Source organism: Pelobates fuscus, chromosome 9 (assembly GCF_036172605.1).
Source record: "Pelobates fuscus isolate aPelFus1 chromosome 9, aPelFus1.pri, whole genome shotgun sequence".
In the NCBI taxonomy this organism is placed as follows: Eukaryota; Metazoa; Chordata; class Amphibia; order Anura; family Pelobatidae; genus Pelobates; species Pelobates fuscus.
In genome coordinates this window covers 5,401,237-5,428,186 of record NC_086325.1, presented here as the reverse complement: position 1 = coordinate 5,428,186, position 26,950 = coordinate 5,401,237, and the positions used below count along the sequence as shown (strand labels likewise).

The 26,950-nt window shown below is 45.1% G+C and overlaps 1 protein-coding gene across 1 annotated transcript; it reads right to left on the bottom strand.

The window, feature by feature from the left end:
• Nucleotides 1-1,133: 1,133 nt before the first annotated feature.
• Nucleotides 1,134-26,610, bottom strand: LOC134573022 (olfactory receptor 6C1-like). The gene is made up of 4 exons (XM_063432382.1): nt 26,560-26,610; nt 24,102-24,168; nt 2,367-2,481; nt 1,134-2,091 (listed from the first exon to the last, which is right to left on the bottom strand). Exons 1-4 carry the CDS (start codon nt 26,608-26,610, stop codon nt 1,134-1,136), a joined length of 1,191 nt encoding a protein of 396 aa, XP_063288452.1.
• Between the last annotated feature and the right edge of the window lie 340 nt (nt 26,611-26,950).

Below are 26,950 nucleotides of genomic sequence, written 5' to 3'. Positions count from 1 at the left end.
TCAGCGCTGTTCAATCACGTATTAAGAAGGGTAATTGGGGTTCTCTTGCTACTAAGCCAAAGTTAGGTAGACCAATAAAGATTTCAGCCACAACTGCCAGAAGAATGTATCGGATACAAAGAAAAACCCACAGGTAACCTCGGGAGCAATACCGGCTGCTCTGGAAAAATACTGTGTGGTTGTTTCAAGGAGCGCAATACGACGATACTTGAACAAAAATGAGCTACATGGTCGAATTGCCAGAATGAAGCCTTTACTGCGTCAATGCCACAAAAAGCAAAGTCCGAGTTTTATAGTCACAACTATAAGAGCTATGTTTGAAGAGGGGTTAAAAAGGCCTATAGCGAAAAGAATACCATCCTCGCTGTGCAGCATGGTGGTGGCTCACCGATGTGAGGGGGGTGGGGGTGAGCTCTAAAGGCACGAGAAATCTTGTAAAAATTGATGGCAAGATGAATGCAGCATGTTATCAGAAAAAAATGGCAGACAATTTGCATTCTTCTGCATGAAGGCTGCGCATGGGACGCTCTTGGACTTTCCAGCATAACAATGACCCCAAGCACAAGGCCAAGTTGACCCTCCAGTGGTTACAGCAGAAAGAGGTGAAGGTTCTGGAGTGGCCATCAGTCTCCTGATCGAGTCACTGAGGAGATCTCAAATGTGCGGTTCATGCAAGACAAATGGGCAGCTATACCACCTGCAAGAATTAGGGGCCTCACAGACAACAACAGACAACAACAGACGACTGCACGCTTGATGCTAAAGGGGGCAACACACAGTATTAAGCACTAAGGGTATGTCGACTTTTGAACAGGGGTTCATATATTACCAATTCTCCAAGGGTATGTAAACTTTTGAGCACAACTGTAGCTATATATTTATAACTTGGTAAAGTGTCAGCACTTGATACTGCATAAATGTCCCATATGCCCAAACTCAAATAAATGTGTAATATTCGGCAGATGCACCAAAGACTTGTTTGTCTTTAATTGATTTATTTCTTTTAATAAGCATTTTCCTTTTAGTATTGCTCTTTACAGTTTCATTTTTCATTCTATATTTTACATATATATTTTTTGTTTTGGATTGACAGATCCAAAAATGAAAGAACTACGATGATTTGATGTTGGAAATTAGATTAAAGCTCTAAAATATTTCACCCTTCGTCCAAAGGCTGATTTCACATCATTATTTCTCAAGCTGTAAATCAGTGGGTTAACCATGGGCACAGCAGCGGTGTTAAAAAGAGAAAACAGTTTATAAGAGATCACCGTGTTTGTAGATACTGGGGCTAAATATTGGCATCCGAGGGTAATGTAGAGAAACAGGACCACAATGAGGTGTGAGGAACACGTATAAAAAGCTTTACGTCGCCCAATTTTTGTCTGAATTCTCAATATCGTCACAATAATGAAAACATAAGAGATGAAGGTAAGCAGACAAGGGGTGAGATTTAGCAGTAACAGCCCCTCTGTAAATATCAGTATCTCCAAAGCCGACGTATCACTGCAAGAGAGTTTCATGACTGGCACAAGATCACAGTAGAAATGATTGACATAGTTTGAACGATAGCAGGTATAACTTGATAATAAAATGATATACGGTATAACTTGTAAAAATCCCAACATCCAACAGACAATGGCTAACAGGCCACAGGTCTTGGAGTTCATGACTATTGGATAACGCAGAGCCATGCAGATCGCTGCATAACGATCATAGCTCATTGCCGTTAATAGTAACAGTTGATCACCGGTGATACTCGAGAAGAAATACACTTGTGTCATGCAGCAGAAAAATGAAATTGTTCCATTACCTGTTACATACTTCACCAGGATCCTATGTAGAGTGACAGTGGTAGAAGACATGTCCATGATAGACAAGTTACTAAGGAAGAAGTACATGGGAGTGTGAAGGTGACGATCCAGACAGATCAGGAGGAAGATGGTCATGTTGCCACCAAGAGTGATGATATACATGAAGAGAACCAGGAGGAAGATTGGAAGCTGCAGGTTGGGATCATCTGAAATCCCTTTAATAATGAAATATGTTACTTTGGTGTGATTTGACATTTCTATTTTGATGGTGTTGGTTCTACAAGAAAATAAATTGTAAAATCAGCAGACTAAACTCACCTTTACATATTTAATGCTTTTATTAAATATATTGACTTTTAATGTGATGTTTCAATGAGTGTGCAGAGTGTAAATGGGGTTAAGGAATCCCAGAGACAAGACTAATAAAATACAGCACTGGTTTATATTTCTGCATTATGTAGATAATGCATTAAGCACACACATAAAAAAAAAATACTAACAAGTTTAAAGTACTATTAAGAAGTGTCGGTAACAGGCAGACTCATTCCTCACCTGGAATCAGCTCCACCAATTTGGGGTTTTGGAATCGATAGTTTATCATAGGATGAAGCGAACCACTCTTTGGACGGATAGAGTGAAAGTTTTGCAAGGTACTTGTTATATGTGCCTAGACAGAACAATTAATAAGTAAACCAATTCTGGTCACAATTCTCAGTGCCGGTTTGAAGTGGCTCTGGGAATTGTGAGTGCATTACTATAGATATTTAATAAGGGATTCAAATAATTCAGAGATATCCTGCACTATAAAGCCCTTTTTATCCTTTCAGATTTATATATGAAAATTGTTTACACAAAACTGACCACAAAAGAAACCAAAATGCTCATTGTTGTCTGGTTTGTTTCTTTGTGAAATGTCCTTATGGCACTTTGGGTTATGGAACATGGATAACTGTGGCAAAACTAGCCACTTCTGAGCTATATGCAGTATAGGTTGTCCGTAGGCTGTATGTGTGATGTGTTCCGTTAAATGTGTATGTATTGTGCTATGGCCGTTCGCACGCTGACAGCCATACGCTGCCAGCATACAAGCATTCATACGACGAAACACGGCTATCCTGGCCGTTCGCCGTACGAATACGGGCTCCCCAGGTCGACCACACATTCCCAAGTCGTGTGGTACCAATTAACCGATTGCAACATTGTTGCAATCGGTAGTTAAGGGCTCGCCTAGGTGGCCGTCGATCCACTACCGACCATGCGGCGGTCGGCCATCTTGGATCCTTTGTCTCTGCAGCGGTGTTCGGTCGTCGAGAGCCTGGAACTGAAAACGGCTACTCGATGATCCGAGCACCGCTGGACTTCCAGAGCGTTCGGGAGTTCCGCGTTCGGTACATTATGTGTCCCGTACTTATTCGGTACTTTTAGGCCAACTTCCATGTTTAAATGTATTAGGTGCGGCGTTCGGTCAATTCAGCTGGGATCGGAGCGGTATTCTCACAAAGTGTGCGCTCCGACCCCAGCTATCTACCGAACGTTCGATTATTCCAAAGTACCGAATATTGTGTGAATTATGTATTTTAAAGTCAATTGTCGGTTTTGCTGCACGAGGGGATAATCCACTTAATCGTCCATTTTAGTGGGAGTATCCCTCTCGTGCCGCAATGCCTGTTGGGAAAGTCACAATGCATGTTGGGAGAAATCCCCTGGAATATCTGTGTGGAAACCCCTTGCATGGGGAACTGTATAAATACGCTGCTTGTGAATAAACCGAGTTAGTTGACTCCCAAACTGTGTTTTGTCCGGTTATTGGGAGGATTGGGGATATTGCCTTGCTTTCTACTCTGACTGTGCATTTCCTGAGGATACCAACGGATATCGTGTATGGTTATACTGCATTCCGTTACAATTGGTGGCAAGCGACGGGATCCGAACCTTACAGCCGAAAAGCAGCGTTCGTGTAAACTGGAACTACCGAACAAGGAAAGCAAGGGCAATTCGTATGGAGATTGACTACACCATACTGAAACAACAGACTTTAAAAGAGCTACTGGAAGCCAGGGGCAAGATAGCCAGCAACAAATCTAAGGCTGTGCTGATCGCTGAACTGATGGAGGGAGACAGAGCCCGCAGCGCTACACCTCCACCAGCCAAGGAAGAGACCCCATTCCAAAAAGAGCTACGAACCAGGTTGGAGTTTCTGCCGCAACCAGTATCGTTGGAAATATTGACCGTGATGATATCGGATGTACAGGATTATCTGCTGGCAACCAACCCACCAGCAACCCCGCCTAGGGCAGAGTCTGTTACTGCCTCCACCTATGGACAGGTAAAGCCCAAAGTCCCACATCACGCATTTAAAGCGTTTTGTGAAGAAAAGGACGAAATTGATGGGTACTTACAGGATTTTGAGCGGCTGTGCGATTTGCACGATTTGGAACCCGCAGTATGGGTGCCGCTGCTGGCCGGCAAATTATCGGGTAGGGCAGCTGAAGCCTACCGTGCTGTACCTCGAGAGGACAGCAAAGATTACCCTAAAGTAAAGAGGGCGATCTTGGAGAGGTATGCTATTACCCCAGAAGCATACCGGCGCAAGTTCAGGGGCTTGCGCAAACCGGAGAAAGATTCTCACGCAGAGTGGGCGCACAAGCTGGATCAAGCATCGCAAGGATGGATACAGGCCAGCAACGCCACTAATATGGAGGAGTTGCGACAGCTTATGCTACTGGAACATTTTTTTAATGGCTTGTCCCCAGACGCACAAGAATGGGTGAGAGACCGTAAACCACTCACCCTACCCGAAGCCGCTAGATTGGCGGATCAGCATTTTGATGCCAGGAGGCATCACGGATCACAGAATAAGACCCTCCCTCGGATTACCGGGCCACCCAATAATTTTTCTCCTACCGGCCCCACCGTACCCCTGCACAGGCCAGCACTGAATACTCCACCACCCCCCTCCCGATACAACGGCCGGTCTAACATTCAGTGTCACACCTGCAAGCAGTGGGGACACATTTCTCGGGAGTGCACCCAAAACCGGAGCCGGCAAGCTTGGAATCAGGTGCGACAAAATTTGGCACCAAGGGCTGCTGCACACCATTACCAGGTAGCACCCGTCACCCAAGAATTGCTGAGCGCTCAAATTGAGGAGCCTCTAGGGGTGCTCCAAGAAGTAATGTCGGTCCGAGCCACCGACAACCGACAACATCATCGGCAGCTAGTAACCCTAGAGGGGAAGGAGGTACAAGGGCTCCGGGATTCGGGAGCCACTTTAACTTTGGTTGCACCACATTTGGTACCGGGCACAACCCACACTGGCGGTTCAGTGGCAGTACGGGTGGCCGGGGGAGCAGTATACCGGCTACCGACTGCCAAAGTACACTTGGATTGGGGTGTGGGAGAGGGGACTGTGGAAGTGGGGCTTATGCAAAATTTACCTGCAGATGTTGTGCTGGGGAATGACTTAGGCCAAATTACTTCCGCTTTTATTCCCCAGACTCCCTACCAGGAGGCACACCCCGTAACCACCCGGCAACAGGCTCGCACCATGGCTACACCGATACACTCTGAGGCTCAGGTAAGAGACCATGCTCCCCAACCGACCCCCATGCCCTGGGATACCCCGACTACCTTTGCGACCGAAGTCCAGACCGATCCCACCCTCCAAGTATATAGGGACCGGGCACAAACAGACCAAGCCGGGCTAGAGGGGGAGCGGTACATCTGGGAGAAGGAGTTGTTATACCGTGTCACGACAAAAGATGTGGGGGGGTCTGTCACCCTGACTAACAAGCAGCTAGTGGTACCGCAAAAGTATAGGCAGGAGCTGCTTAGAATTGCTCATGACATCCCCTTGTCAGGACACCTAGGGATGACCCGTACCCGGTACCGCTTAACGCATGCCTTCTTCTGGCCCGGAATCTCGCAGGATGTGCGCCAGTATTGCACCTCTTGCGACGTCTGCCAGCGAGTAGGTAAACGAGGGGATCGCCACAAGGCCAAGCTATGTCCCCTACCCATTATCGCAGAACCCTTCAGCCGAGTAGCGGTGGATATCGTAGGGCCCCTGCCAAAACCCAGTCCCTCTGGCAAAAGATACATTCTAACTGTAGTGGATTACGCCACCAGGTACCCCAAAGCTGTGGCCCTCACTAATATCCATGCTGAGACCGTAGCGGAAACATTAATGAAAGTGTTTTCCCGGGTAGGGTTTCCCCAAGAGATAATCTCGGACCGAGGTACCCAGTTTACGGCCGAAGTTACTCAACATATGTGGAAGGTATGTGGCATTAAGCCAATAGTTAATTCCGCCTACCACCCCCAGTCCAATGGGCTATGTGAGAGGTTCAACGGGACACTGAAGCAGATGCTTCGGACGTTCGGGGAGACCCACAAAGACTGGGAGAGGTTTCTGCCTCACCTACTCTTTGCTTATAGAGAGGTTCCCCAGGAGTCGACAGGATTCTCCCCGTTTGAGTTACTATTTGGGAGGAGGGTGCGGGGACCCTTGAACTTAATTAGGGAACATTGGGAGGGAGAGAGTACTACCAACGAAACCCCTATCATATCCTACGTCCTGGAGTTCAGGGACCGTCTGGAGGCGCTCACTCAGGCTGTACACACCAACCTCCAGGCGGCCCAGCAACGACAGCGACGCTGGTACGATAGACGAGCCCGAGACCGCAGCTTTCAGGTGGGACAGAAGGTTTTAATTTTAAAACCGGTCCGCACAGACAAGCTGCAGGCCATCTGGCAAGGCCCATACCAGGTAGTGGAGCAGCGATGCGACACTACCTATGTGATTGGCCCCTGCTCAGGGGTAGGGAAGAGACGCATGCTCCACGTGAACATGCTCAAACCCTACCATGAGAGGATCGAGGATGTAACGGCCATCTGTGCCTCCTCCTTAGAAGATCAGGAGAACCTACCCTTACCTGACCTACTAGAACCCGAGGCACCGATAGAGCCCTCCCAGGGAGTTCAGCTGGGGGAGCGGCTAAGCGCCCATGAGCGTGCCCAGGTACAAGCGCTGATCGAAGCCAAAGGAGCTACCTTCTCCAATTTACCTGGTTACACTCCGCTAGCCACCCACCGAGTAGACACCCTGGGACAGCTACCTATGAGACAGGCTCCATATAGGGTTCCGGAATCAGTCCGTACCCATATGAAAGCCGAGCTAGATGAGATGTTACAGCTAGGGGTTATCGAACCCTCCGATAGCCCCTGGGCATCGCCGGTAGTCCTGGTACCGAAAAAGGATGGCACCACCAGGTTCTGTGTCGACTACCGGAGGCTAAATGACAAAACGGTGTCTGATGCCTACCCGATGCCCCGGATAGACGAGCTGTTAGATAAGATGGCACGGGGCCAGTATCTCACTACCATTGATTTGTGTAAGGGATACTGGCAAATTCCACTAGCCGATGACGCCATCCCCAAGTCGGCGTTTGTCACTCCGTTTGGCCTGTACCAGTTCAAGGTCATGCCTTTCGGAATGAAAAACGCTCCGGCTACCTTTCAGCGGATGGTAGATCGGCTACTGGACGGGTTCCAGGAGTATGCCTGTGCCTATCTAGATGATATAGCCATCTTTAGCCAGACCTGGGAAGACCACCTACACCATATAGGGGCGATCCTAGATCGTATTGGGGAGGCTGGGTTAACGTTAAAGCCTAGCAAGTGCCACATAGGTATGGCTGAGGTGCAGTATCTGGGACACCGAGTAGGGTGTGGGCAGCAGAGACCCGAGCCAGCCAAGATTGAGGCCGTAGCAAAGTGGCCTACCCCCAGGACTAAGACTCAGGTGCTGGCGTTTTTAGGGACGGCCGGCTATTACAGAAAGTTTGTTCCAGACTATAGCACCCTGGCCAAACCCCTAACGGACTTGACTAAAAAGAACCTTCCCCGACAGGTTGTCTGGGCCCCAGAGTGTGAGCAGGCATTCCAGCAACTCAAAACGGCTCTAACTAATGCTCCTGTGTTAACTGCTCCTGATCCAACTAAAAGATTTCTTGTTCACACAGACGCTTCAATGTTTGGATTGGGGGCAGTACTGAGCCAAGTGGGAGCCGATGGCGGAGAACACCCCGTAGCCTACCTAAGCCGCAAGTTGCTGCCGCGTGAAGTGAGCTACGCTGCCACCGAGAAAGAATGCCTGGCCGTGGTGTGGGCCCTCAAAAAGTTACAGCCATATTTGTACGGACAACCTTTTTCCTTACTCACAGATCACAACCCGTTAGTGTGGCTAAACCGTGTATCTGGGGACAATGCCAGGCTGCTGCGCTGGAGTTTGGCACTGCAGCCCTTTGACTTTACCATTCACTATCGGCCCGGAAAACAAAACGGTAACGCTGACGGGTTATCCAGACAGACTGAACTCGAGAAGTGATCTGTGAGTACTCTCCCGGACATCCCCAAGCCGATCCGTTGGGATCAGACTGTGTATGCCGGCTTGGTTCTGGGGGAGCATTGTGGCAAAACTAGCCACTTCTGAGCTATATGCAGTATAGGTTGTCCGTAGACTGTATGTGTGATGTGTTCCGTTAAATGTGTATGTATTGTGCTATGGCCGTTCGCACGCTGACAGCCGTACGCTGCCAGCATACAAGCATTCATACGACGAAACACGGCTATCCTGGCCGTTCGCCGTACGAATACGGGCTCCCCAGGTCAACCACACATTCCCAAGTCGTGTGGTACCAATTAACCGATTGCAACATTGTTGAAATCGGTAGTTAAGGGCTCTCCTAGGTGGCCGTCGATCCACTACCGACCATGCGGCGGTCGGCCATCTTGGATCCTTTGTCTCTGCAGCGGTGTTCGGTCGTCGAGAGCCTGGAACTGAAAACGGCTACTCGATGATCCGAGCACCGCTGGACTTCCAGAGCGTTCGGGAGTTCCGCGTTCGGTACATTATGTGTCCCGTACTTATTCGGTACTTTTAGGCCAACTTCCATGTTTAAATGTATTAGGTGCGGCGTTCGGTCAATTCAGCTGGGATCGGAGCGGTATTCTCACAAAGTGTGCGCTCCGACCCCAGCTATCTACCGAACGTTCGATTATTCCAAAGTACCGAATATTGTGTGAATTATGTATTTTAAAGTCAATTGTCGGTTTTGAGGCACGAGGGGATAATCCACTTAATCGTCCATTTTAGTGGGAGTATCCCTCTCGTGCCGCAATGCCTGTTGGGAAAGTCACAATGCATGTTGGGAGAAATCCCCTGGAATATCTGTGTGGAAACCCCTTGCATGGGGAACTGTATAAATACGCTGCTTGTGAATAAACCGAGTTAGTTGACTCCCAAACTGTGTTTCGTCCGGTTATTGGGAGGATTGGGGATATTGCCTTGCTTTCTACTCTGACTGTGGATTTCCTGAGGATACCAACGGATATCGTGTATGGTTATACTGCATTCCGTTACAATAACCTACCAATAGCCCCCCAAAAACTATCCTTCCTATTTCACCATTAGCATTTACTGCCTTCACTGTAATTGTAACGGAATGCAGTAGTATAGTCCACGGTTTCCGTTGGTATCACAGGTAATCCACAGTCAGAGTTAGAAAGCAAGGCAATATCCCCAATCCTCCCAATAACCGGACGAAACACAGTTTGGGAGTCAACTAACTCGCTTTATTCACAGACATCCATATTTATGCAGTTCCCCTTGCAAGGGGTTTCCTTACAGATTTTACAGGGGATTTCTCCCATCAGGCAGTGTAATTATCCCAGCAGGCATTGCTGCACAAGAGGCATACTCCCATTAAAATGGACGATTAAGTGGATTATCCCCTCGTGCAGCCAAACTGACAATTCACATAAAATCTGTATTTCACATAATATTCATCGCTTTTGTACGAACAACCATTCGGTAGATAGCTGGGGTCTGTGGGCACATTTAGTACGAATACCGCTCAGATCCCAGCTAAACTAACTGAACGCCGCATGAAATATACTTAACCATCGAGTTCGGTTTGAAACTACCGAACACCGATGGGGAACATTATGTGATGAGAGCGGAACTCCCGAACGCTCTGGAAGTCCAGCGGTGTTCGTATCATTGAGTAGCCGTTTTTAGTACCAGGCACTCGACGACCGAACACCGCTGGAGAGACAAAGGATCCAAGATGGCCGACCGCCGCATGGTCGGTAGTCGAACGACGGTCACCTAGGAGAGCCTTTAATTACCGATTGCAACATTGTTGCAATCGGTTAATGAGCGCCACACGACTCTAAGCGTGTGGTCCACCTGGGGAGCCCGTATTCGTTTGGCGAACGGCCCGGATAGCCGCTATTCGTCAAACGAAGTGTTGGCAGGCTGGTAGCTTAAGGCTGCCAGCGTGCGAACGGCCATAGATAATACACACGTAATACAAAATATACAGTCCCCCCTTTCAGCCTACGGACAACCTTAGTACAGCATAGTCCAGAAGTGGCTAGGTTTGCCACAGTAATGCTATTCCAAGTATCCTTTCTTTTACGTAGATCTTATCACTTACAATTATGTTTAAAGCTCCCATTCAGCTGAACGCTGTTGGAGGAAGTCTCGCACCTCCAACCTCCATTAAAATTTGTCTTGCGGTCATACAGTGCAGCCCTTACCCTTGCTAAACAGTCCTACTTTTCCTCTCTCATTAGTTCATGCTCCTGCAATCCTAGGCATCTTTTTAATACCTTTAACTCTATTCTTCGCCCTGCTATTTTCCACCCCGCAAACTAAACTTTTAGCTAATAGCTTTGCATGTTACTTTACTAACAAGATTAAACAGTTAAGGAATTAATTCTCCTCCGTTCTCCCCTATCCATCTCAACCTCACTTGGACCATACCATCCCTATCCTCCAAGACTTCTCTCCAGCTACTGAACAAGAGGTGGCTGTGCTTCTCCTTCCCTCTAGCCCCACCACTTCGGCGCTTGATCCCATCCTGTCCCACCTCATCAGATCTCTTTCCCCTTGTCTTGTGCCTTCCTTAACACACATCTTCAACTGCTATCTTTCTTCTGATGTTTTCCCAGCTCCCCTTAAGAATGCTACTTTTGTACCTGTCTTCAAAAAGCCATCTCTGGACCCAACTCTCCCTTACAACAAACGTCTTGTTGGAAGGAGCTCCCTTTTTCCTCAAAGCTTTTGGAAAGACTTGTCTTCACCCATCTGACTTGCTTCGTCAATTCCAAATTTCTTATTGACCCTCTTCAGTCTGGATTCTACCCCCTCCACTCCACAGAGACTGCTCTGATTCGAGTTACAAATGATCTAATTGCAGCTAAAAGGCCATTACTCCAAACTAATTCTCATTGACCTCTCTGCTGCCTTTGACACTGTTGTCAATCCTTTAAGAAGTCTCTCAAAACCCATCTTTTTAGGAATGCTTACGGCCTCCAAAAGTAAATTCTATCTCTTAATCCTTCCTCTTATTCTCTCCCAAAGTGCCACACTCCACTCTCACCTCCAGTTCTGCTGCTTTCCTACCACGTCTATTTGCTGTCTCCCTCAATACCCTTTCTTTTGTGTTTTTATACCTCTTCGAGACTGTAAGCTCATTTGAGCAGGGTCTTCAACTACCTATTGTTCCTGTAACACTTTGTTATTGTCTCATTTGGTAAATTCCCCTCTTATTGTAAAGTACTGCGGAATAAGCTGGCGCTATATAAATACCAATAATAATATTAATAATAATAATAAAAAAAGTGTAAAGTGGCTCCTGCTTTATAGCAAAGTGCTAAGCTATAGGGGAATTATCACGGCAAAACCGATTTTGGGTATAAGTTGCTAAAACTGCTTGATTCTGGACTAGCAAAAGTATGGAATTTGCTCCCTCTGTAATATTTTAAGGGGATGCAACTTATTTAGTCACAAGGCTGGAACCGGTTAATACTCAAGAACAAGAAGAAAGGAAAAAAAACGAGAGGAATAAAAAGTATAACCTCTGCTTGCTAGCATATCACAAGGCAGCCCATACAGAAGAGATTGCTTTTAAAGTATTTAGAATTAGCTTTTCCAAAACCCTAAGTTAGGTGATATAAGTTTAGGCTGAATATCTCGACCTAAAAAAGTCTACCGTACCAGGAAGCCAACCCTCCATGGGGACTGCCAACAAACACAGTGCTCGAGTGTAAAACTCTAATATCTAAATTCCATGCGGATTGCAGCTACTAACAGTGTGAAGCATGTTTTTCTTCCTTCTTTATGACTCATCAAAGCTTAGCTATTTCACATCGTTTTTAACATGAATAATTTTCATATTTTTCATAAACACGTGTGCTATTTTATAGATAAACTTGCAGACTCAGTTCTTGATAAAAACTGCCTTAAAAATTCTGATTTGTGACCACTGTCTGTTTTTAGTATTGATTTAATGTTACAACATATACGGAGGGATGTAGCACATGGTTAGATATTACCTTGTATAAAGCGTTCATGGGGCAGGGTGGAAATATAGAACAATTGACTTCTGTAAGTGGGCAAATGGTAGATCTGTAAGGGAAAAATTGTTGAGGATCGTGGGAGTTGCAGTCATTTATTTCCCTTTACAATTTCAATTTCAAGCGTTCGGAGATGTGTGAGGTGAACGTAATCTGGTAAAAACGTTTGTTCAGAATTATTCCACTTCTGTTGCTTATGAAAAATAGCTTAATGATTTGTAAAATGTATCCAGCTTTTAATATAAATTTCATTTTATTTTTTTGGTTATTTTTGCTGTAAGACTCCTTATGAAAATGAAATTCTGCATTGTCCTCACAGTCAGCTCTGTGCTAGAGGGGATTTCGTTACAAGCAGACATTTTATAAGATTTCTCTTGGTCGGTTTTGCAAAACGTCCCCAGAGAAAGACATATCCCAGAAGTTTAATTTTACCATGGTGCAACATAATAAATAATTTTCATTTAAAATCTCTATATCCTAATAGGAGAATTAACTGTCTGAATGTTTGAGAGATCTGTAACCTGTATAATCCACACATGATAGACAACACTATTGTTTTTCCATTCATTCACTTCTACTAAATATGTTTCAAATTAAAACAAGCTAAAATCTCCTAATCCTGACATGTCTTAATCAAAGATAAAAAGGAAAACCAAACAATTTGTACAATATAATCATCTTTTCCCCATTTGCATACACATGGCCTGTACACCTTTTTCTTCATAAAGGAAATCTATATATGGTGATACACGTCAATAAAGCTATCTGTCTCGTACCTTAACGTCTAGTCTGGGCAGACTAGATGGGCCGAATGGTTCTTATCTGCCGTCACATTCTATGTTTCTATGTCAGTGTTTATTAGTTAGCTGAGGTTGAGGAGCAGGCTTCTAATCTTAGACTCCCTACATAATGTGAACTGCCTTCCCTGAATGTCAATTGGTCAGTCATTAAACTGCATCATTATACACACCACATGCCGGAAATGACTGAATTGCAACCAAAAAATGGCTTCTGGTGGCAATCCGTTCATAGATGTTAAATTTGATGATGCATATTATAGCTGCCATATGCAATAATAAATGCTAATAATGTGTTAAAGCAATAGACGCTATATGTCTGTGTGCTGGTGCCATCCTTAGAAACGTTTAGGCATGCTTTCATACTATGTGCATCAGAAAGATTCCTTCATCTGTCCTTAACTAAGGGACACTTCTTCCAACTAGCTAAACCTTCATCATACCACACACATTCGGCAGAGTTCTGTTTGGTCACAGGATTACATACTGTTTAATTAGTGGACTGTACCTTCCCTACCCTACAGGTCTTCTCCCCAGCTACAGAACAGGAGTTGGCTTTGTTTCTCCTCTTCTCTCGTCCCACCACGTGTCCGCTTGCTGCAGTACCTAAACTGCTCTCTTTCATCTGGTGCTGCTCCCCTTAAGTATGCTACTGTCATACCTATCCTAAAAAAGCCATCCCTTCCTCTTCCAACTATTGTCCCTTATACCTGCTTCCTTTTTCCTCAAAACCTCTAGAAAGACTTGTCTTTACTCGTATGACTCACTTCCTAAATTCCAACTCCCTCCTCGATCATATTCAATTTGGCTTTTGCCCCCTACACTCTACTGAGACTGCTCTTATTAAAGTTACAAATTACCTAATCACAGATCCAAAGGTTCTCTGCTGCCTTTGACACTGTTGATCATGTCCTCCTTCTCCAAACTCTGCAATCTGTCTCTGTGACAATGTCCTCTCGTGGTTCTCCTCCTATCTCTCCCAATGTTCGTTCAGTGTCTCCTTTTGCAATGACACCTCCTCCTCTCACCCTGTCTCGGTTGAAGGCCCCCAAGGATCTGTTCTTGGTCCCCTTCTGTTCTCTCTTTATACTGCCTCTCTTGGCAAACTCATTAACTCATTCCACTACCATCTGTATGCCGACAACACCCAGATATATCTCTCCTCCCCTGATCTTTTTACCGCTTGCTTTTCTTCAATCTCTGATTGGATGTCCTCTCACTTTCTGAAACTCAATCTCTCTAAAACCGAGCTTCATATTTTTCCCCCTCATAATGCTGATCCTCCTTCGTGTCACATATTCATCCACTTATAAAAATGTGATTAATGGAATTTACTGTTCAGACAGGAAAAGTTGTGCCGAACAACATTACTGTCCTGACAGGAAAAGTTGTGCTGAGCAGCAATCAAATCCACAGTAGGGTTTGTGCTGAGCAGCAATTATGCAAATGTGAACCTGCTAACTGCCTTATGGGTCAAAGGCCGATTACAGCCTATCAGTTCCAGAGGAGGGGTAGTTAGGCCCAGTTCTCATCCTGCTCAGTGCCCTGTCATGGTTTCCCTTGTGGTTGTCCGAGAGTGTGCGTTATTGATTCTGGTAATTATGGTTATTTGACTTTGGCATTGTTTTTGACTTCCCTTTTTTCTGGCATCTCTGACCCCTGGCTTTTCCTTATCGTTGTGTCTCTTTTCTGTATCCCTCGACCTCGGCTATTCCTGACTATTCTTTGGTTTGTTAGTCCAGCTATTCTAAGGTCCGGTATATGTTACCTATCAGTCCTCTGTGTTACACTATTCTACGTACTGGATCATACTGTAATCCTGACATTACGACATGGCCATAGATCCTGTAGAATTGTGTAAGCACATAGCTGCTTGCGAAAGGAAACTGTATCAGTTTGCCCAGGCCTTCAGTACGCTTATTACCTGAACAGCGCACCTGCAACCTGCGGCCTCACCTCCACCTTATGTACCTCCACCCATAGTACACAACGCACCTACTATCTCCCTATCTCCTCCCCTGCATTTTGATGGTAATATTCAAGAATGCCGGGGATTTCTTAACCAAATGGAGTATCATTTTGAGGCCTCACCGGAATCTTTTCCCGCAGACAGAGCTAACATTGGTTACCTAATGAATCAGTTAAAAGGTACAACTTTAGCTTGGGCCAATCCATTATGGGAGAGTAATAGGAGTGTGGCACACAATTACCAGGAGTTCCTTACGGAATTCAAACTTACGTTTGACCCTTTAGGCAGAGAGGATGACGCCTCTACTGCCCTGATGCACATCAGACAAGGGAACCGGTCTATCTCGGAATATGCCATAGAATTTCATACCCAAGCTTCCGAGGTAGACTGGACTAATAGTGGGTTAATCTCTGCATTTAAAAAGGGACTATCTGAAACTATGCTAGATGAGATTGCCGCCAAAAACGTACCAAAAAAGCTTAATGAATTTATCACCTTTGTCATACAAATTGATAATAGACTGAGAACCTGAGAAGCTACTAGAAACAAGACCAGACACATGAGTATACATTTAGTACCCCGTTTTTTCAGACCTATTGTCCCTGAAATTCCTGTACAGTCCGAACCCTAACCCATGCAGTTGGGGGTCACTAGACTGTCGGAAGCAGAAAGACAACATAGGAGAAAAGAAAGCCTATGTCTATACTGCGGTAGGAAGGGACATATGAGAAACAATTGTCCCATACGTCCGGAAAACTACCGCACCTAAGCACCTTAAGGGGGCAGGTCTTAGGTGTAATGGAAACATCCTCTGATAAGAATAAAAATAGGTTTTTAACTGCATTTAATACCAGAAGTGGACACTATGAATATCTAGTGATGCCATTCAGGTTGTGCAATGCTCCAGCGGTTTTCCAAGATTTAATTAACGATGTACTCAGGGATCACATTTACTCGTTTGTCTTGGTCTATCTGGATGATATCCTTATTTATTTTCCTGACCTCCAGTCTCACCACGATCATGTTAAACAAGTTCTGCAAACTTTACAACTTTATTGTAAATTTGGAAAAATATATCTGTGACCAGTCCAGTGACCAGTGACCAGTCCAGTGTGAAGTACAGTTTTTAGGATATAATATTTCTGCCTCGGGGTTTCAGATGGATCCTAAAACACTAGAGTCTGTTTTACAGTGGCCTTTACCCACTGGGTTGAGAGCCATTCAAAAGTTTATTGGTTTCACCAATTATTACAGAAGATTTATAAAGGGATTTTCTTCAGTAATAGCCCCCATCACCAATATGACATGCAAGGGGGCTCGTAGTATGATATGGTCTAAGAAGGATATTGAAGCTTTTGAAACTCTCAAACGGCGGTTTGCCTCTGCCGACATATTGATACATCCTTACATCAGTAAGCCTTTCATACTGGAGGTTGATGCTTCAGAGACAGAGGTAGGGGCAGTTCTCTCCCAGAGGGAGAGCCAGGATACTCCATTGCATCCTTGTGGCTACTTTTCTAGAAAGTTGTCTCCTGCTAAGCGCAATTACGATATTGGCAATAGAGAATTGTTGGCCATTATTCTAGCTCTCAAGGAGTGACAACATCTTTTAGAGGGTTCCAAGGACCCCCTATTGATCATTACTGATCACAAAAACCTGACTTACATAGGAGATGCTAAGCGATTATCGTCTAGACAAGCTAGGTGGTCTCTATTTCTTTCTCGCTTTAATTTTCTTATCATTTACAGACCTGGTTCTAAAAATGTCAAGGCCGACGCCTTGTCCAGGCAGTTTGATACTGAGGCTATACTAGAGCAAGAAACATCCCATATCATTCAGAATGCATCATTGTGTCCACTGTACTTTCATTGTCCTCTCCACTGCTTGGCTCCCCATTGGGGAAAGGGTTAATACCATGAAGGTGTTTCACGACAATGTGTCTGTTGGTCACCCAGGTATTAATAAATTCACTTTTGCTATCATGAGGTCATTCTAGTGGGATTCCCTCAGGAAGGATGTTAAGGAATATATGCAGGCTTCTTCTGTTTGTGCGGTTTCCAAAGTGCCTCATAAACTCCCTTGTGGCTTGTTACAACCTTTTCCTATTCCTGAGGTCCCATGGTCCCACTTGTCCATGGACTTCATTGTTGAACTTCCTAGTTCTAACAGTTATACCACCATTCTCATGGTTGTGGACCGATTTTCTAAAATGGCTAATTTTATTTCTCGCAAGAAATTGCCGTCAGCTCAAGACCTAGTACTAATCTTTATATGAGAAATTGTTCATCTGCATGGCATTCCTCACAATATAGTATCTGACAGAGGTTCTCAGTTTGTGTCTCGGTTTTGGAGGGCCTTAAATAAACAATTAGGGATTGAATTGTCTTTTTCAACCTCTTACCACCCCCAGACCAATGGTACAGCTGAGAGGGCTAACCAGTCCTTGGAATTATATTTGCATTGTTTCGTTAATAGCACTCAAGACAATTGGTCCGAATTACTACCATTGGCTGAGTTTGCTAGGAACAATGCTGACCATGACTCCTCTGGGCATAGTCCATTTTTTGTTAATAATGGCCGGCATCCTACTGTCCTACTGGCTGTTTTTTCTGATACGGCTATTCCTGCTTTGGATGACCTTCTGGCTGATACCTGGGTTAAAGTTCAATATGCTCTGGGTACTGCTGCTGACCGTTTCAAGCATTATGCTGATACACGTCGAGGTGTAAACCCTGTTTACCAAGTGGGTGAGAGGGTTTGGTTTTCGTCTCGTAACATCAGGCTCAAAGTCCCTAGCATGAAATTTGCTCCTAGGTTCCTTGGACCTTTCAATCCTGTTGCATACTCTCTGGCCCTTCCGGCCTCCTTGAAAATTCCTAATACCTTTCATGTGTCCTTACTCAAACCTCTTGTTTGCAATAAATATACTGTCTCAAGTGTCTCTGGACAGGAAGAGTATGAGGTCTCCTCCATAATTGATTCCAGGTTTTCTCAGGGCACTTTACAGTACTTGGTGGATTGGAAAGGTTATGGACCAGCCGATCGTTCTTGGGTTCCGGCATCTGATATACATCCTGGCCGCAAGATTCGCTATTTTCACGCCAAATTTCCTCTCAAGCCTTGTCCTGCCCGCCCTGTGGGCGTTCTTCAGGTGTGGGGTAATGTCAGGTATTCATCCACTTATAAAAATGTGATTAATGGAATTTACTGTTCAGACAGAAAAAGTTGTGCTGAGCAGCAATCAAATCCACAGGAGGGTTTGTGCTGAGCAGCAATTATGCAAGCTCAGTGTCTTGGTGTTATCTTTTGTGACGAAACCAATCTCGCCACATTGTTTTGGAGGAGCCTGGTTGCCCGCCTCCTGCCCTGCGACTACGGCCCCTGGACATATTGCTCTATAAAAACTATATTTGGGCATGTAATAATGTATATGGCTGCTACTGGCCCTTTAAAATCATCTATGAACAGATTGGGACTTTTGGGACTACTGTCCCTTTAAGACTGTGAAGCATATTCTAGTGTACTGCCTGTAATATTGTATATGTATTCATGTGTTAAGTTTAACCTGGGTGATATGTATGCAGCATTCACCTGATTGTTCGGTAGAATCACTCCATTCGTTATATTGAGTGAAACTACCGAACAACCAGACCACCCAGGAATAAGTGTGCCTCCAATTACCGTGTGCAACAATGTTGCAAACGGGTAATTGGCAATCCATGTAATGTATTCTTTGTCCTCTGGGTGGCCGCCATTCGGGAAATAAACACGTGGCGGCGGCCATCTTAAACTACCGAACAGCGGTGTTTTGCCGTCGAGTGTCTGGAACTAAAATCGGACACTTGACTAGGCAAACACCGCTGAGACCTCCATACTTCCAGAAATTCGTATGGAAACTACCGAATGACCCGCCGTTCGGTAGAAAGAACCCCACAAACAAGGGAATTCATTCAAACCCTCTCCAGGCTCTATAACACAGGCAATTCGTCTGTTTTCATTCCCTTGTTTGTGACCGACCGCAGGGCCAAAATGCATGGAACTGTTTTCGGATACTTTACCCATGCGGTCGGTCAAATCTTTGGAAACCCATATCTGCCGAACTGTTCATCCGAATGACTTGAATTTTGGATATGTTTCCCCCCTGAATAAGGGCTATACAGCGATGCTGGATTTAAAGGTGTACCCCCTGTTTTTGGGGTACATCCAGAACTTGGCTGGAAAAGTGTACCGGATAATTGGGTTTAATGTTATCTGAGGGGAGGGGATGTGTGGGCTGAACCATGTATGTGATTGGTTATTTTATGCCTCCCCCTGGGTGTGGCCTGTATGTGTACTCATGTAATAAAAACCAGCCTGGGTGCCCAGCACCTCAGACCACTGCTTGACCCTCAACACGGAGCCTTGTCTCGTTCTTGGGGGGATTCACTGTATGCTGTTGGAGATTGATTGCTAAGGAGTGTAAGCTGATGTCTGCTTTTCCTATTCATCTCTTAGCAGCTATTTGTGAGGTTCCAGCTGGAGTGCTACCTTATTCATCTATATCCAGTTCGTGAGTTTTGGTGCTTTTACAGTAGCTGTGCCTTTTTGGGAAAAGGGGATTATCGCCTAAACCGATTTTTCCCCTTTTATGCTGAAACGGTCCGTAACAATTGGTGGCAAGCGGCGGGATCGTTCCTACAGCCAGAAGGACAGCTACAGGAGACACCATTACTCTGGATTGTACAATTTGAGGGCAACGCATGTCCCAGTACAGCGACCCTAAAAGCAACAGCATGGAACCAGCAGTGGAGTACAGATATTCTGTAGAGGAATTTGACCGTATGATGTGGTTGCGGCTGAACTTCTACAGACCTAATCCAGCTGAGAAATACGTGAAGATCGTGAGGGATCTAGTGTTCAAGACTCTGCTATACCGGGCAGAGGATGATGGTCAGCTGCCACGTTGGGTGGACCTCCACCGGAAATTACAGTTACGGGACAGGGAGAGCAGCGTCCTCCCTCCCCAGCGGCAGGCTGAGTTACAGGGGGCAGAGGTTGTTGTTCCTGCCCCCCAGCAGCAAAGTGATATGCCAGGAAGGCAGTGTGAAGTACAGGGAGAGGAGAGCAGTGTCCTCCCTCCCCAGCGGCAGGCTGAGTTACAGGGGGCAGAGGTAGTTGTTCCTGCCCCCCAGCAGCAGAGTGATATGCCAGGAGGGCAATGTGAAGTGCAGGGAGAGGAGAGCAGTGTCCTCCCTCCCCAGCGGCAGGCTGAGTTACAGGGGGCAGAGGTAGTTGTTCCTGCCCCCCAGCAGCAGAGTGATATGCCAGGAGGGCAATGTGGAATACAGGGAGAGGAGAGCAGCGTCCTCCCTCCCCAGCGGCAGCGTGAGTTTTCGGGAATTGGGAGCCCAGTCTCCATTCTCCAGTGGCAGAGTATCCAGCAGGGAATAGAGAGCCCTGTCTCCTTTCCCCAGCGGCAGGACTCTGTATTGGGAGGAGAGACAGTCGGTCTCCCTCCGCAAAGACTAGAAATATGTATGGGAGAGGAGCTTGTTACCACCTCTCCCCAGCGGCGGATCATTAATGGGCAGAGTGTTCTATCGGGAGCGGAGCTTGTTACCCCCTCTCCCCAGCGGCAGCTTAATGTACCAGGGGGAGACTGTAAACCCCCCACCAGTGCAGATGGGACCGTGGTCTCTGCACTTACCACACAGGGGGTAGGGATGGTCGGTCCTACCCCCCCACGACAGAGCTGTGTATCCAAGGGGGAGACAACCGGTCTCCCCCCTCAGCAGCAGAGCTATGCAACTAAGGGGGAGACAGTCCATCTCCAGCAACCAGGCTCCAACCAGACTACTCCGGTGGTAGTGCTGGCACCAGGACAGAGTACCGCTGGTCTCTGCCCACTCAGCAACCCACCAAGGCAGCCTACCAGTCCCCTACACAGCCGTGGTGAGGCACCTGGACATGGACAAACTTCTCCTCTACCCAGGTGTAGTAACTATTTATTGTGGGTGGGCTGTACTGTTTTTTTTTTGCTTTGTGGGTGGGTTGCTGGACTAACAAGGGCACTGACCGGCAGGAGGTCAGATACCCTGTTAGTCTTTTTGGAAAGGGGGAGAGATGTGACGAAACCAATCTCGCCACATTGTTTTGGAGGAGCCTGGTTGCCCGCCTCCTGCCCTGCGACTACGGCCCCTGGACATATTGCTCTATAAAAACTATATTTGGGCATGTAATAATGTATATGGCTGCTACTGGCCCTTTAAAATCATCTATGAACAGATTGGGACTTTTGGGACTACTGTCCCTTTAAGACTGTGAAGCATATTCTAGTGTACTGCCTGTAATATTGTATATGTATTCATGTGTTAAGTTTAACCTGGGTTATATGTATGCAGCATTCACCTGATTGTTCGGTAGAATCACTCCATTCGTTATATTGAGTGAAACTACCGAACAACCAGACCACCCAGGAATAAGTGTGCCTCCAATTACCGTGTGCAACAATGTTGCAAACGGGTAATTGGCAATCCATGTAATGTATTCTTTGTCCTCTGGGTGGCCGCCATTCGGGAAACAAACACGTGGCGGCGGCCATCTTAAACTACCGAACAGCGGTGTTTTGCCGTCGAGTGTCTGGAACTAAAATCGGACACTTGACTAGGCAAACACCGCTGAGACCTCCATACTTCCAGAAATTCGTATGGAAACTACCGAATGACCCGCCGTTCGGTAGAAAGAACCCCACAAACAAGGGAATTCATTCAAACCCTCTCCAGGCTCTATAACACAGGCAATTCGTCTGTTTTCATTCCCTTGTTTGTGACCGACCGCAGGGCCAAAATGCATGGAACTGTTTTCGGATACTTTACCCATGCGGTCGGTCAAATCTTTGGAAACCCATATCTGACGAACTGTTCATCCGAATGACTTGAATTTTGGATATGTTTCCCCCCTGAATAAGGGCTATGTATGTGATTGGTTATTTTATGCCTCCCCCTGGGTGTGGCCTGTATGTGTACTCATGTAATAAAAACCAGGCTGGGTGCCCAGCACCTCAGACCACTGCTTGACCCTCAACACGGAGCCTTGTCTCGTTCTTGGGGGGATTCACTGTATGCTGTTTGAGATTGATTGCTAAGGAGTGTAAGCTGATGTCTGCTTTTCCTATTCATCTGCTAGCAGCTATTTGTGAGGTTCCAGCTGGAGTGCTACCTTATTCATCTATATCCAGTTCGTGAGTTTTGGTGCTTTTACAGTAGCTGTGCCTTTTTGGGAAAAGGGGATTATCGCCTAAACCGATTTTTCCCCTTTTATGCTGAAACGGTCCGTAACATCTTTGATCCTGGCCTCACCTTTACACCACATATACAGTATGTTGCTAAAACCTGTTGATTCCACCTTAAAAATATCACCCACAAGATGCTGCCAAGGAGCTATGTCTATGTATGTGTGTGTGTCTCTATGTATGTATGTATGTATGTATGTATGTGTGTGTGTGTGTGTGTGTCTGTTGGTTGGCGTGTGGAGGGCACAGATCAGTTTTGCACTGGGGTCCCGTGGATTGTGTGTACACCAGTGGGTACAGCCATTTCACTTGTAAGGGACCCAGGCAACCTTAGGGCCCCGTGATCCCGGGCCCATTACATGCACACAGACCCGGACTAATCTCCATCCCAGGCCTTTGCAGAGATGCACAGCAGTCCCGGCTTTCAAAGCTTTGCCACGGTAATCACTGCAATGCTCGATGCCACATGGTGCTCTCACGGGAGAGCTGGCTGATGTGAAAGCAGAGAGCATCCGCAGCACCACTGGACCAACAGGGTATATGCTGTCCATTCCAGGGATACTGGTAGAAAACAGGGAGGGGGGATATACTTCTCAGCCCTTACAGCCCTTATCCTACCCACCAAATACGCTCTCACACACACACTGCATCCCTACACACACACACACACACACACTGCATCCCTACAGACACACACACACACACACACTTCATCCCTACACACACACACTGCATCCCAACACATACACACTGCATCCCAACACATACACACTGCATTCCTAAACATACACAATGCATCTCTACACACACAATGCTTCCCTACATACACACAATGCATCCCTACACACACACACATTGCATCCCTACACACACGCACACACACACACACACACAATTGTCATCCCTGACACATACACAATGGGGGGGCTTGGGTGGATGGAATGACACACAAGGAGGGGCTGAGACTGAGGGAATGACATACATGGAGGGGCTGGGACAGACGGAATCATGAGAAGGTACTCAAACTTTTTTTTGTGTACAATTGAAAAGTTTGCCAACCAAAATCTTCAAAAATATTAATAACAACATTTACAAAAAAACATTGGTGAAATGCCTTCACTGAAAATAACATTGAAAAACTGCATGTACATAAAAAATTACAGGGGTAATAGACGGGATACGTTTTGAACTGATATTAATTAAAACATTGTGTGCCATGAATTGCATACTGTGAATTGCGTGCTGTGAATTGTGTGCAGTGAATGGGAGGAAGGATATTTAATGGTAACTTGCGATGTCACCTCCTTGTACAGTATTATCCCACACAATAAAGGAATGGCAGCATTGAAATATTTTTTTGAGAAATCTGATTTTAAGACAGAACAAATTGATTTTATTTTAGAGGGAATATTACTCATCTTAACAAATAACTTTTTTTGGTTTGAAGATTCTTTTTATCTACAAATTCGTGGCACGGCAATGGGCACCAAGTTCGCCCCAAGTTATGCCAACCTCTTTATGGCATATTGGGAGGAAACATACGTACAATAAGGTCACAAATGGGTGGCGAACTTGGTGTCCTATTGCCGGTTCATAGACGATATCTTTTTTATATGGACTGGTACTGTAGAAACCCTGCAAGATTTTATTCAATACTTGAACATTAATGATTGGGGAATTAACCTTACTTGCCATAGTAGTGAAAAATAAATTATTTTTTTAGATCTACATATTAATATCCAAAATCTGCAAATAGTAACAAAAAACTACTTCAAACCAGTAGATGCCAACAGCTACATTGAAAAAACAAGTTGCCACCACAGACCATGGCTCGATAACGCTCCTCGAAGCCAATTTCTTAGAATTCGGCGCAACTGTAAACTTAATTCAGACTGCAAAGAAAAGGCAAACCATATAAAGAAACAATTCATAGAAAAGGGCTATGACGAGGACATTTTGAGAAAAGAACTGGAAGAAGAAGGGAAAATAGAAAGAAAAAACTTGATAAAATATAAATCAAAAAATAATCAAACTTATTCAAATGAAATACTTTTTATTTGCAATTTTAATGGACAAAACAAACGTATTCAGAAAACCATTAAAAAAACACTGGCATTTGTTAAAAGACGACCCTATTTTAAATAAAATCTTACCTTCAAAACCAAGGATTACATATAGAGGGGCTAACAACTTTAAAAATATTTTAGTAAAAAGCCATCTAGCCCCCAAAAAACCTAAACATTTTATACAAGATCTTAAAGGATTCTATGGATGCGGTATGTGTCTCCCATGTAGAACAACGAAAAGTAATAAGACACTTAGTGAATATAGAAAATGTAATTAAAAAAACGTTTATTATTAAGGATCACCTAACTTGCCATTCCAAGGGCATCATATATCTTTTGAAATGCCCATGTGACCTTCTTTATATAGGCAGGACGATCCGACCACTAAAATCCGTATCGCAGAACATATTAGAAATATAAAAAATGGATTAGAAACTCATAGTGTATCCTTACATTTTAAACAAAATTATAATCAAAACCCCAAAAACCTCTTCTTCTGTGCCATAAATGAAGTGAAAAGAGACTGGAGAGGAGGAAATTATATTTAAAAATTGGGAAAGGAAGAAATGAGTTTTATTTTTAATTTAAAAACTTTGATTCCCCATGGTTTAAATTCAGATTTTGAAGTTTGCCATTTCTAATTAATCACCCTTCTCCTCTTTTATCATTATCTTTTATATTTATACTATTAATGTTCTTTTGCGCTTATATTCAGGGGTTTTTAAGGTTTAAATTATCTGAAAAGTTTCAAAAGAGCTTGTATACCTTTAACATCAATATTTATAGATTTTATATTAATATTCTTATTTTTATTTATTTTTAACTTTTGCCATTATTCATTCCCTTTTTTCTCTCTTTTTATTGTGATTGATGCACCTACTCACCCATGGACTATGAGATTGGAATACATTTATTTGTGAATTTATGAAGGTGAGTAGGATAATAATAAGTTTTAATGAAACTGTGGCGAAACCAGCTTCGCCACTGTGAACTGGAGAGGCCTGGTTGCTAGCCTCCTGCCCGCTGACTATGGCCCCTGGACATGTTGCACTTTAAAAACTATATTTGGGCATGTAATAATTTATATTGCTGCTACTGGCCCTTTAAAATCAGCGATGGACATATTGGGACTTTTGGGACTAATGTCCCTTTAAGACTTTGTAACATATCACAGTAATACTGTCTTAAATATTATGTAGGTATTTATGTGTTCAGTTAAACTGGGGATATGTAGAAATGTGTGTTTTATGTGTTAAATGTATCAGTATGTAATTTTATGTCTTTTACTGTCTTTTTGCAACCATGTGGTTAATGGAGTCTGACTCTAGTCCTAGATAATTGAATTACTTCTCCAATTATCTCCAGGGCAGAAGGGAGGAAGCCGGGATGCATTGTGGGGGATGTTTTACTTCTGTTTGAGCCAGATTGTGCCATGCTGCAAGCCCAGGCCCAAAAGATACTTTTAGTAACTTTTAAACCCCTGGTCGGATTCATGCCATTTTTTAATATGTTGTTCCCCTGAATGGATTGATTGTGGATATGTATTTTTATGTGAATGTGATGTATGGTTTTAAAGTTATGAAAGTTGTGTAAAAGTATATTTTACTCTGTATGCATAATGGGATTATGTGTCACACTAAGGGGAGGGGATGTGTGGGAGGTAACATCTATGTCATTGGTTCTTTTATGCCTCCCCCTGGGTGTGGCCTGTATGTGTGAGTTGGAAATAAAAGCCAGACTGGGTGTCCCAGTCTAGAGTTCTTGCTTAACCCTCAAAGCGATGTGTCGTCTCGGTCTTTGGGGGAATGGGATTGTATGCTGACTGCCAAGAGTGTAAGCCGATGTCTGCTTTTCTTGTTCAGCTGTTCCAGTGTTCGTGTGGTTCCAGTCGGGAGAATGGTGTTTGCAGTAGCTGCCTGTGCATCTGGAAAGGGGGATATCGCCTAAACTGGGTTTTATCCTCTTGTAAGTGAAACGGTCCGTTACAATTGGTGGCAAGCGGCGGGATCGTTCCTACAACCAGAGGGACAGCTACAGACAACACCATTTCTGGATTACAAATTGAGGGCAACGCTAGTATCCGTACAGCGACCCTATCTACAAAGGAAATCAGGAAAATGGAAGGAGACAGAGTCGCAGCTGCTACAGCACCTCCGAGGGAGGAGGAGGAATTCGATTTTGCCAGGGAATATAGGAGCAGGATGGCTCTATTCTCACCAGCCCGAGCGGAGCAGATGGCATCCCGGGTCTACGACGATTTACAGGCATACCTCATGCTGCGAATGACGCAGAGGAACCAACAAGATTGGTCCTGTGAGGAACCACAACAGGCAGGTGGAGATGGGACCGAGGTCTCTCCACCGGGCCCAACGGAATGGTGGGCAGCAGGCCCAGATCCCCAGCGGCAGGCTGAGTTACAGGGGGCGGAGGTTGTTGTTCCTGCCCCCCGGCAGAAAAGTGATATGCCAGGAAGGCAGTGTGAAGTAAAGGGAGAGGAGAGCAGTGTCCTCCCTCCCCAGCGGCAGTGTGTGTCTCCGGGAGCTGATGGTGTCGTCCATCCTCCCCAGCGGGAGTGTGTACCCCAGGGAGATGAAGGTGTCGTCCTTCC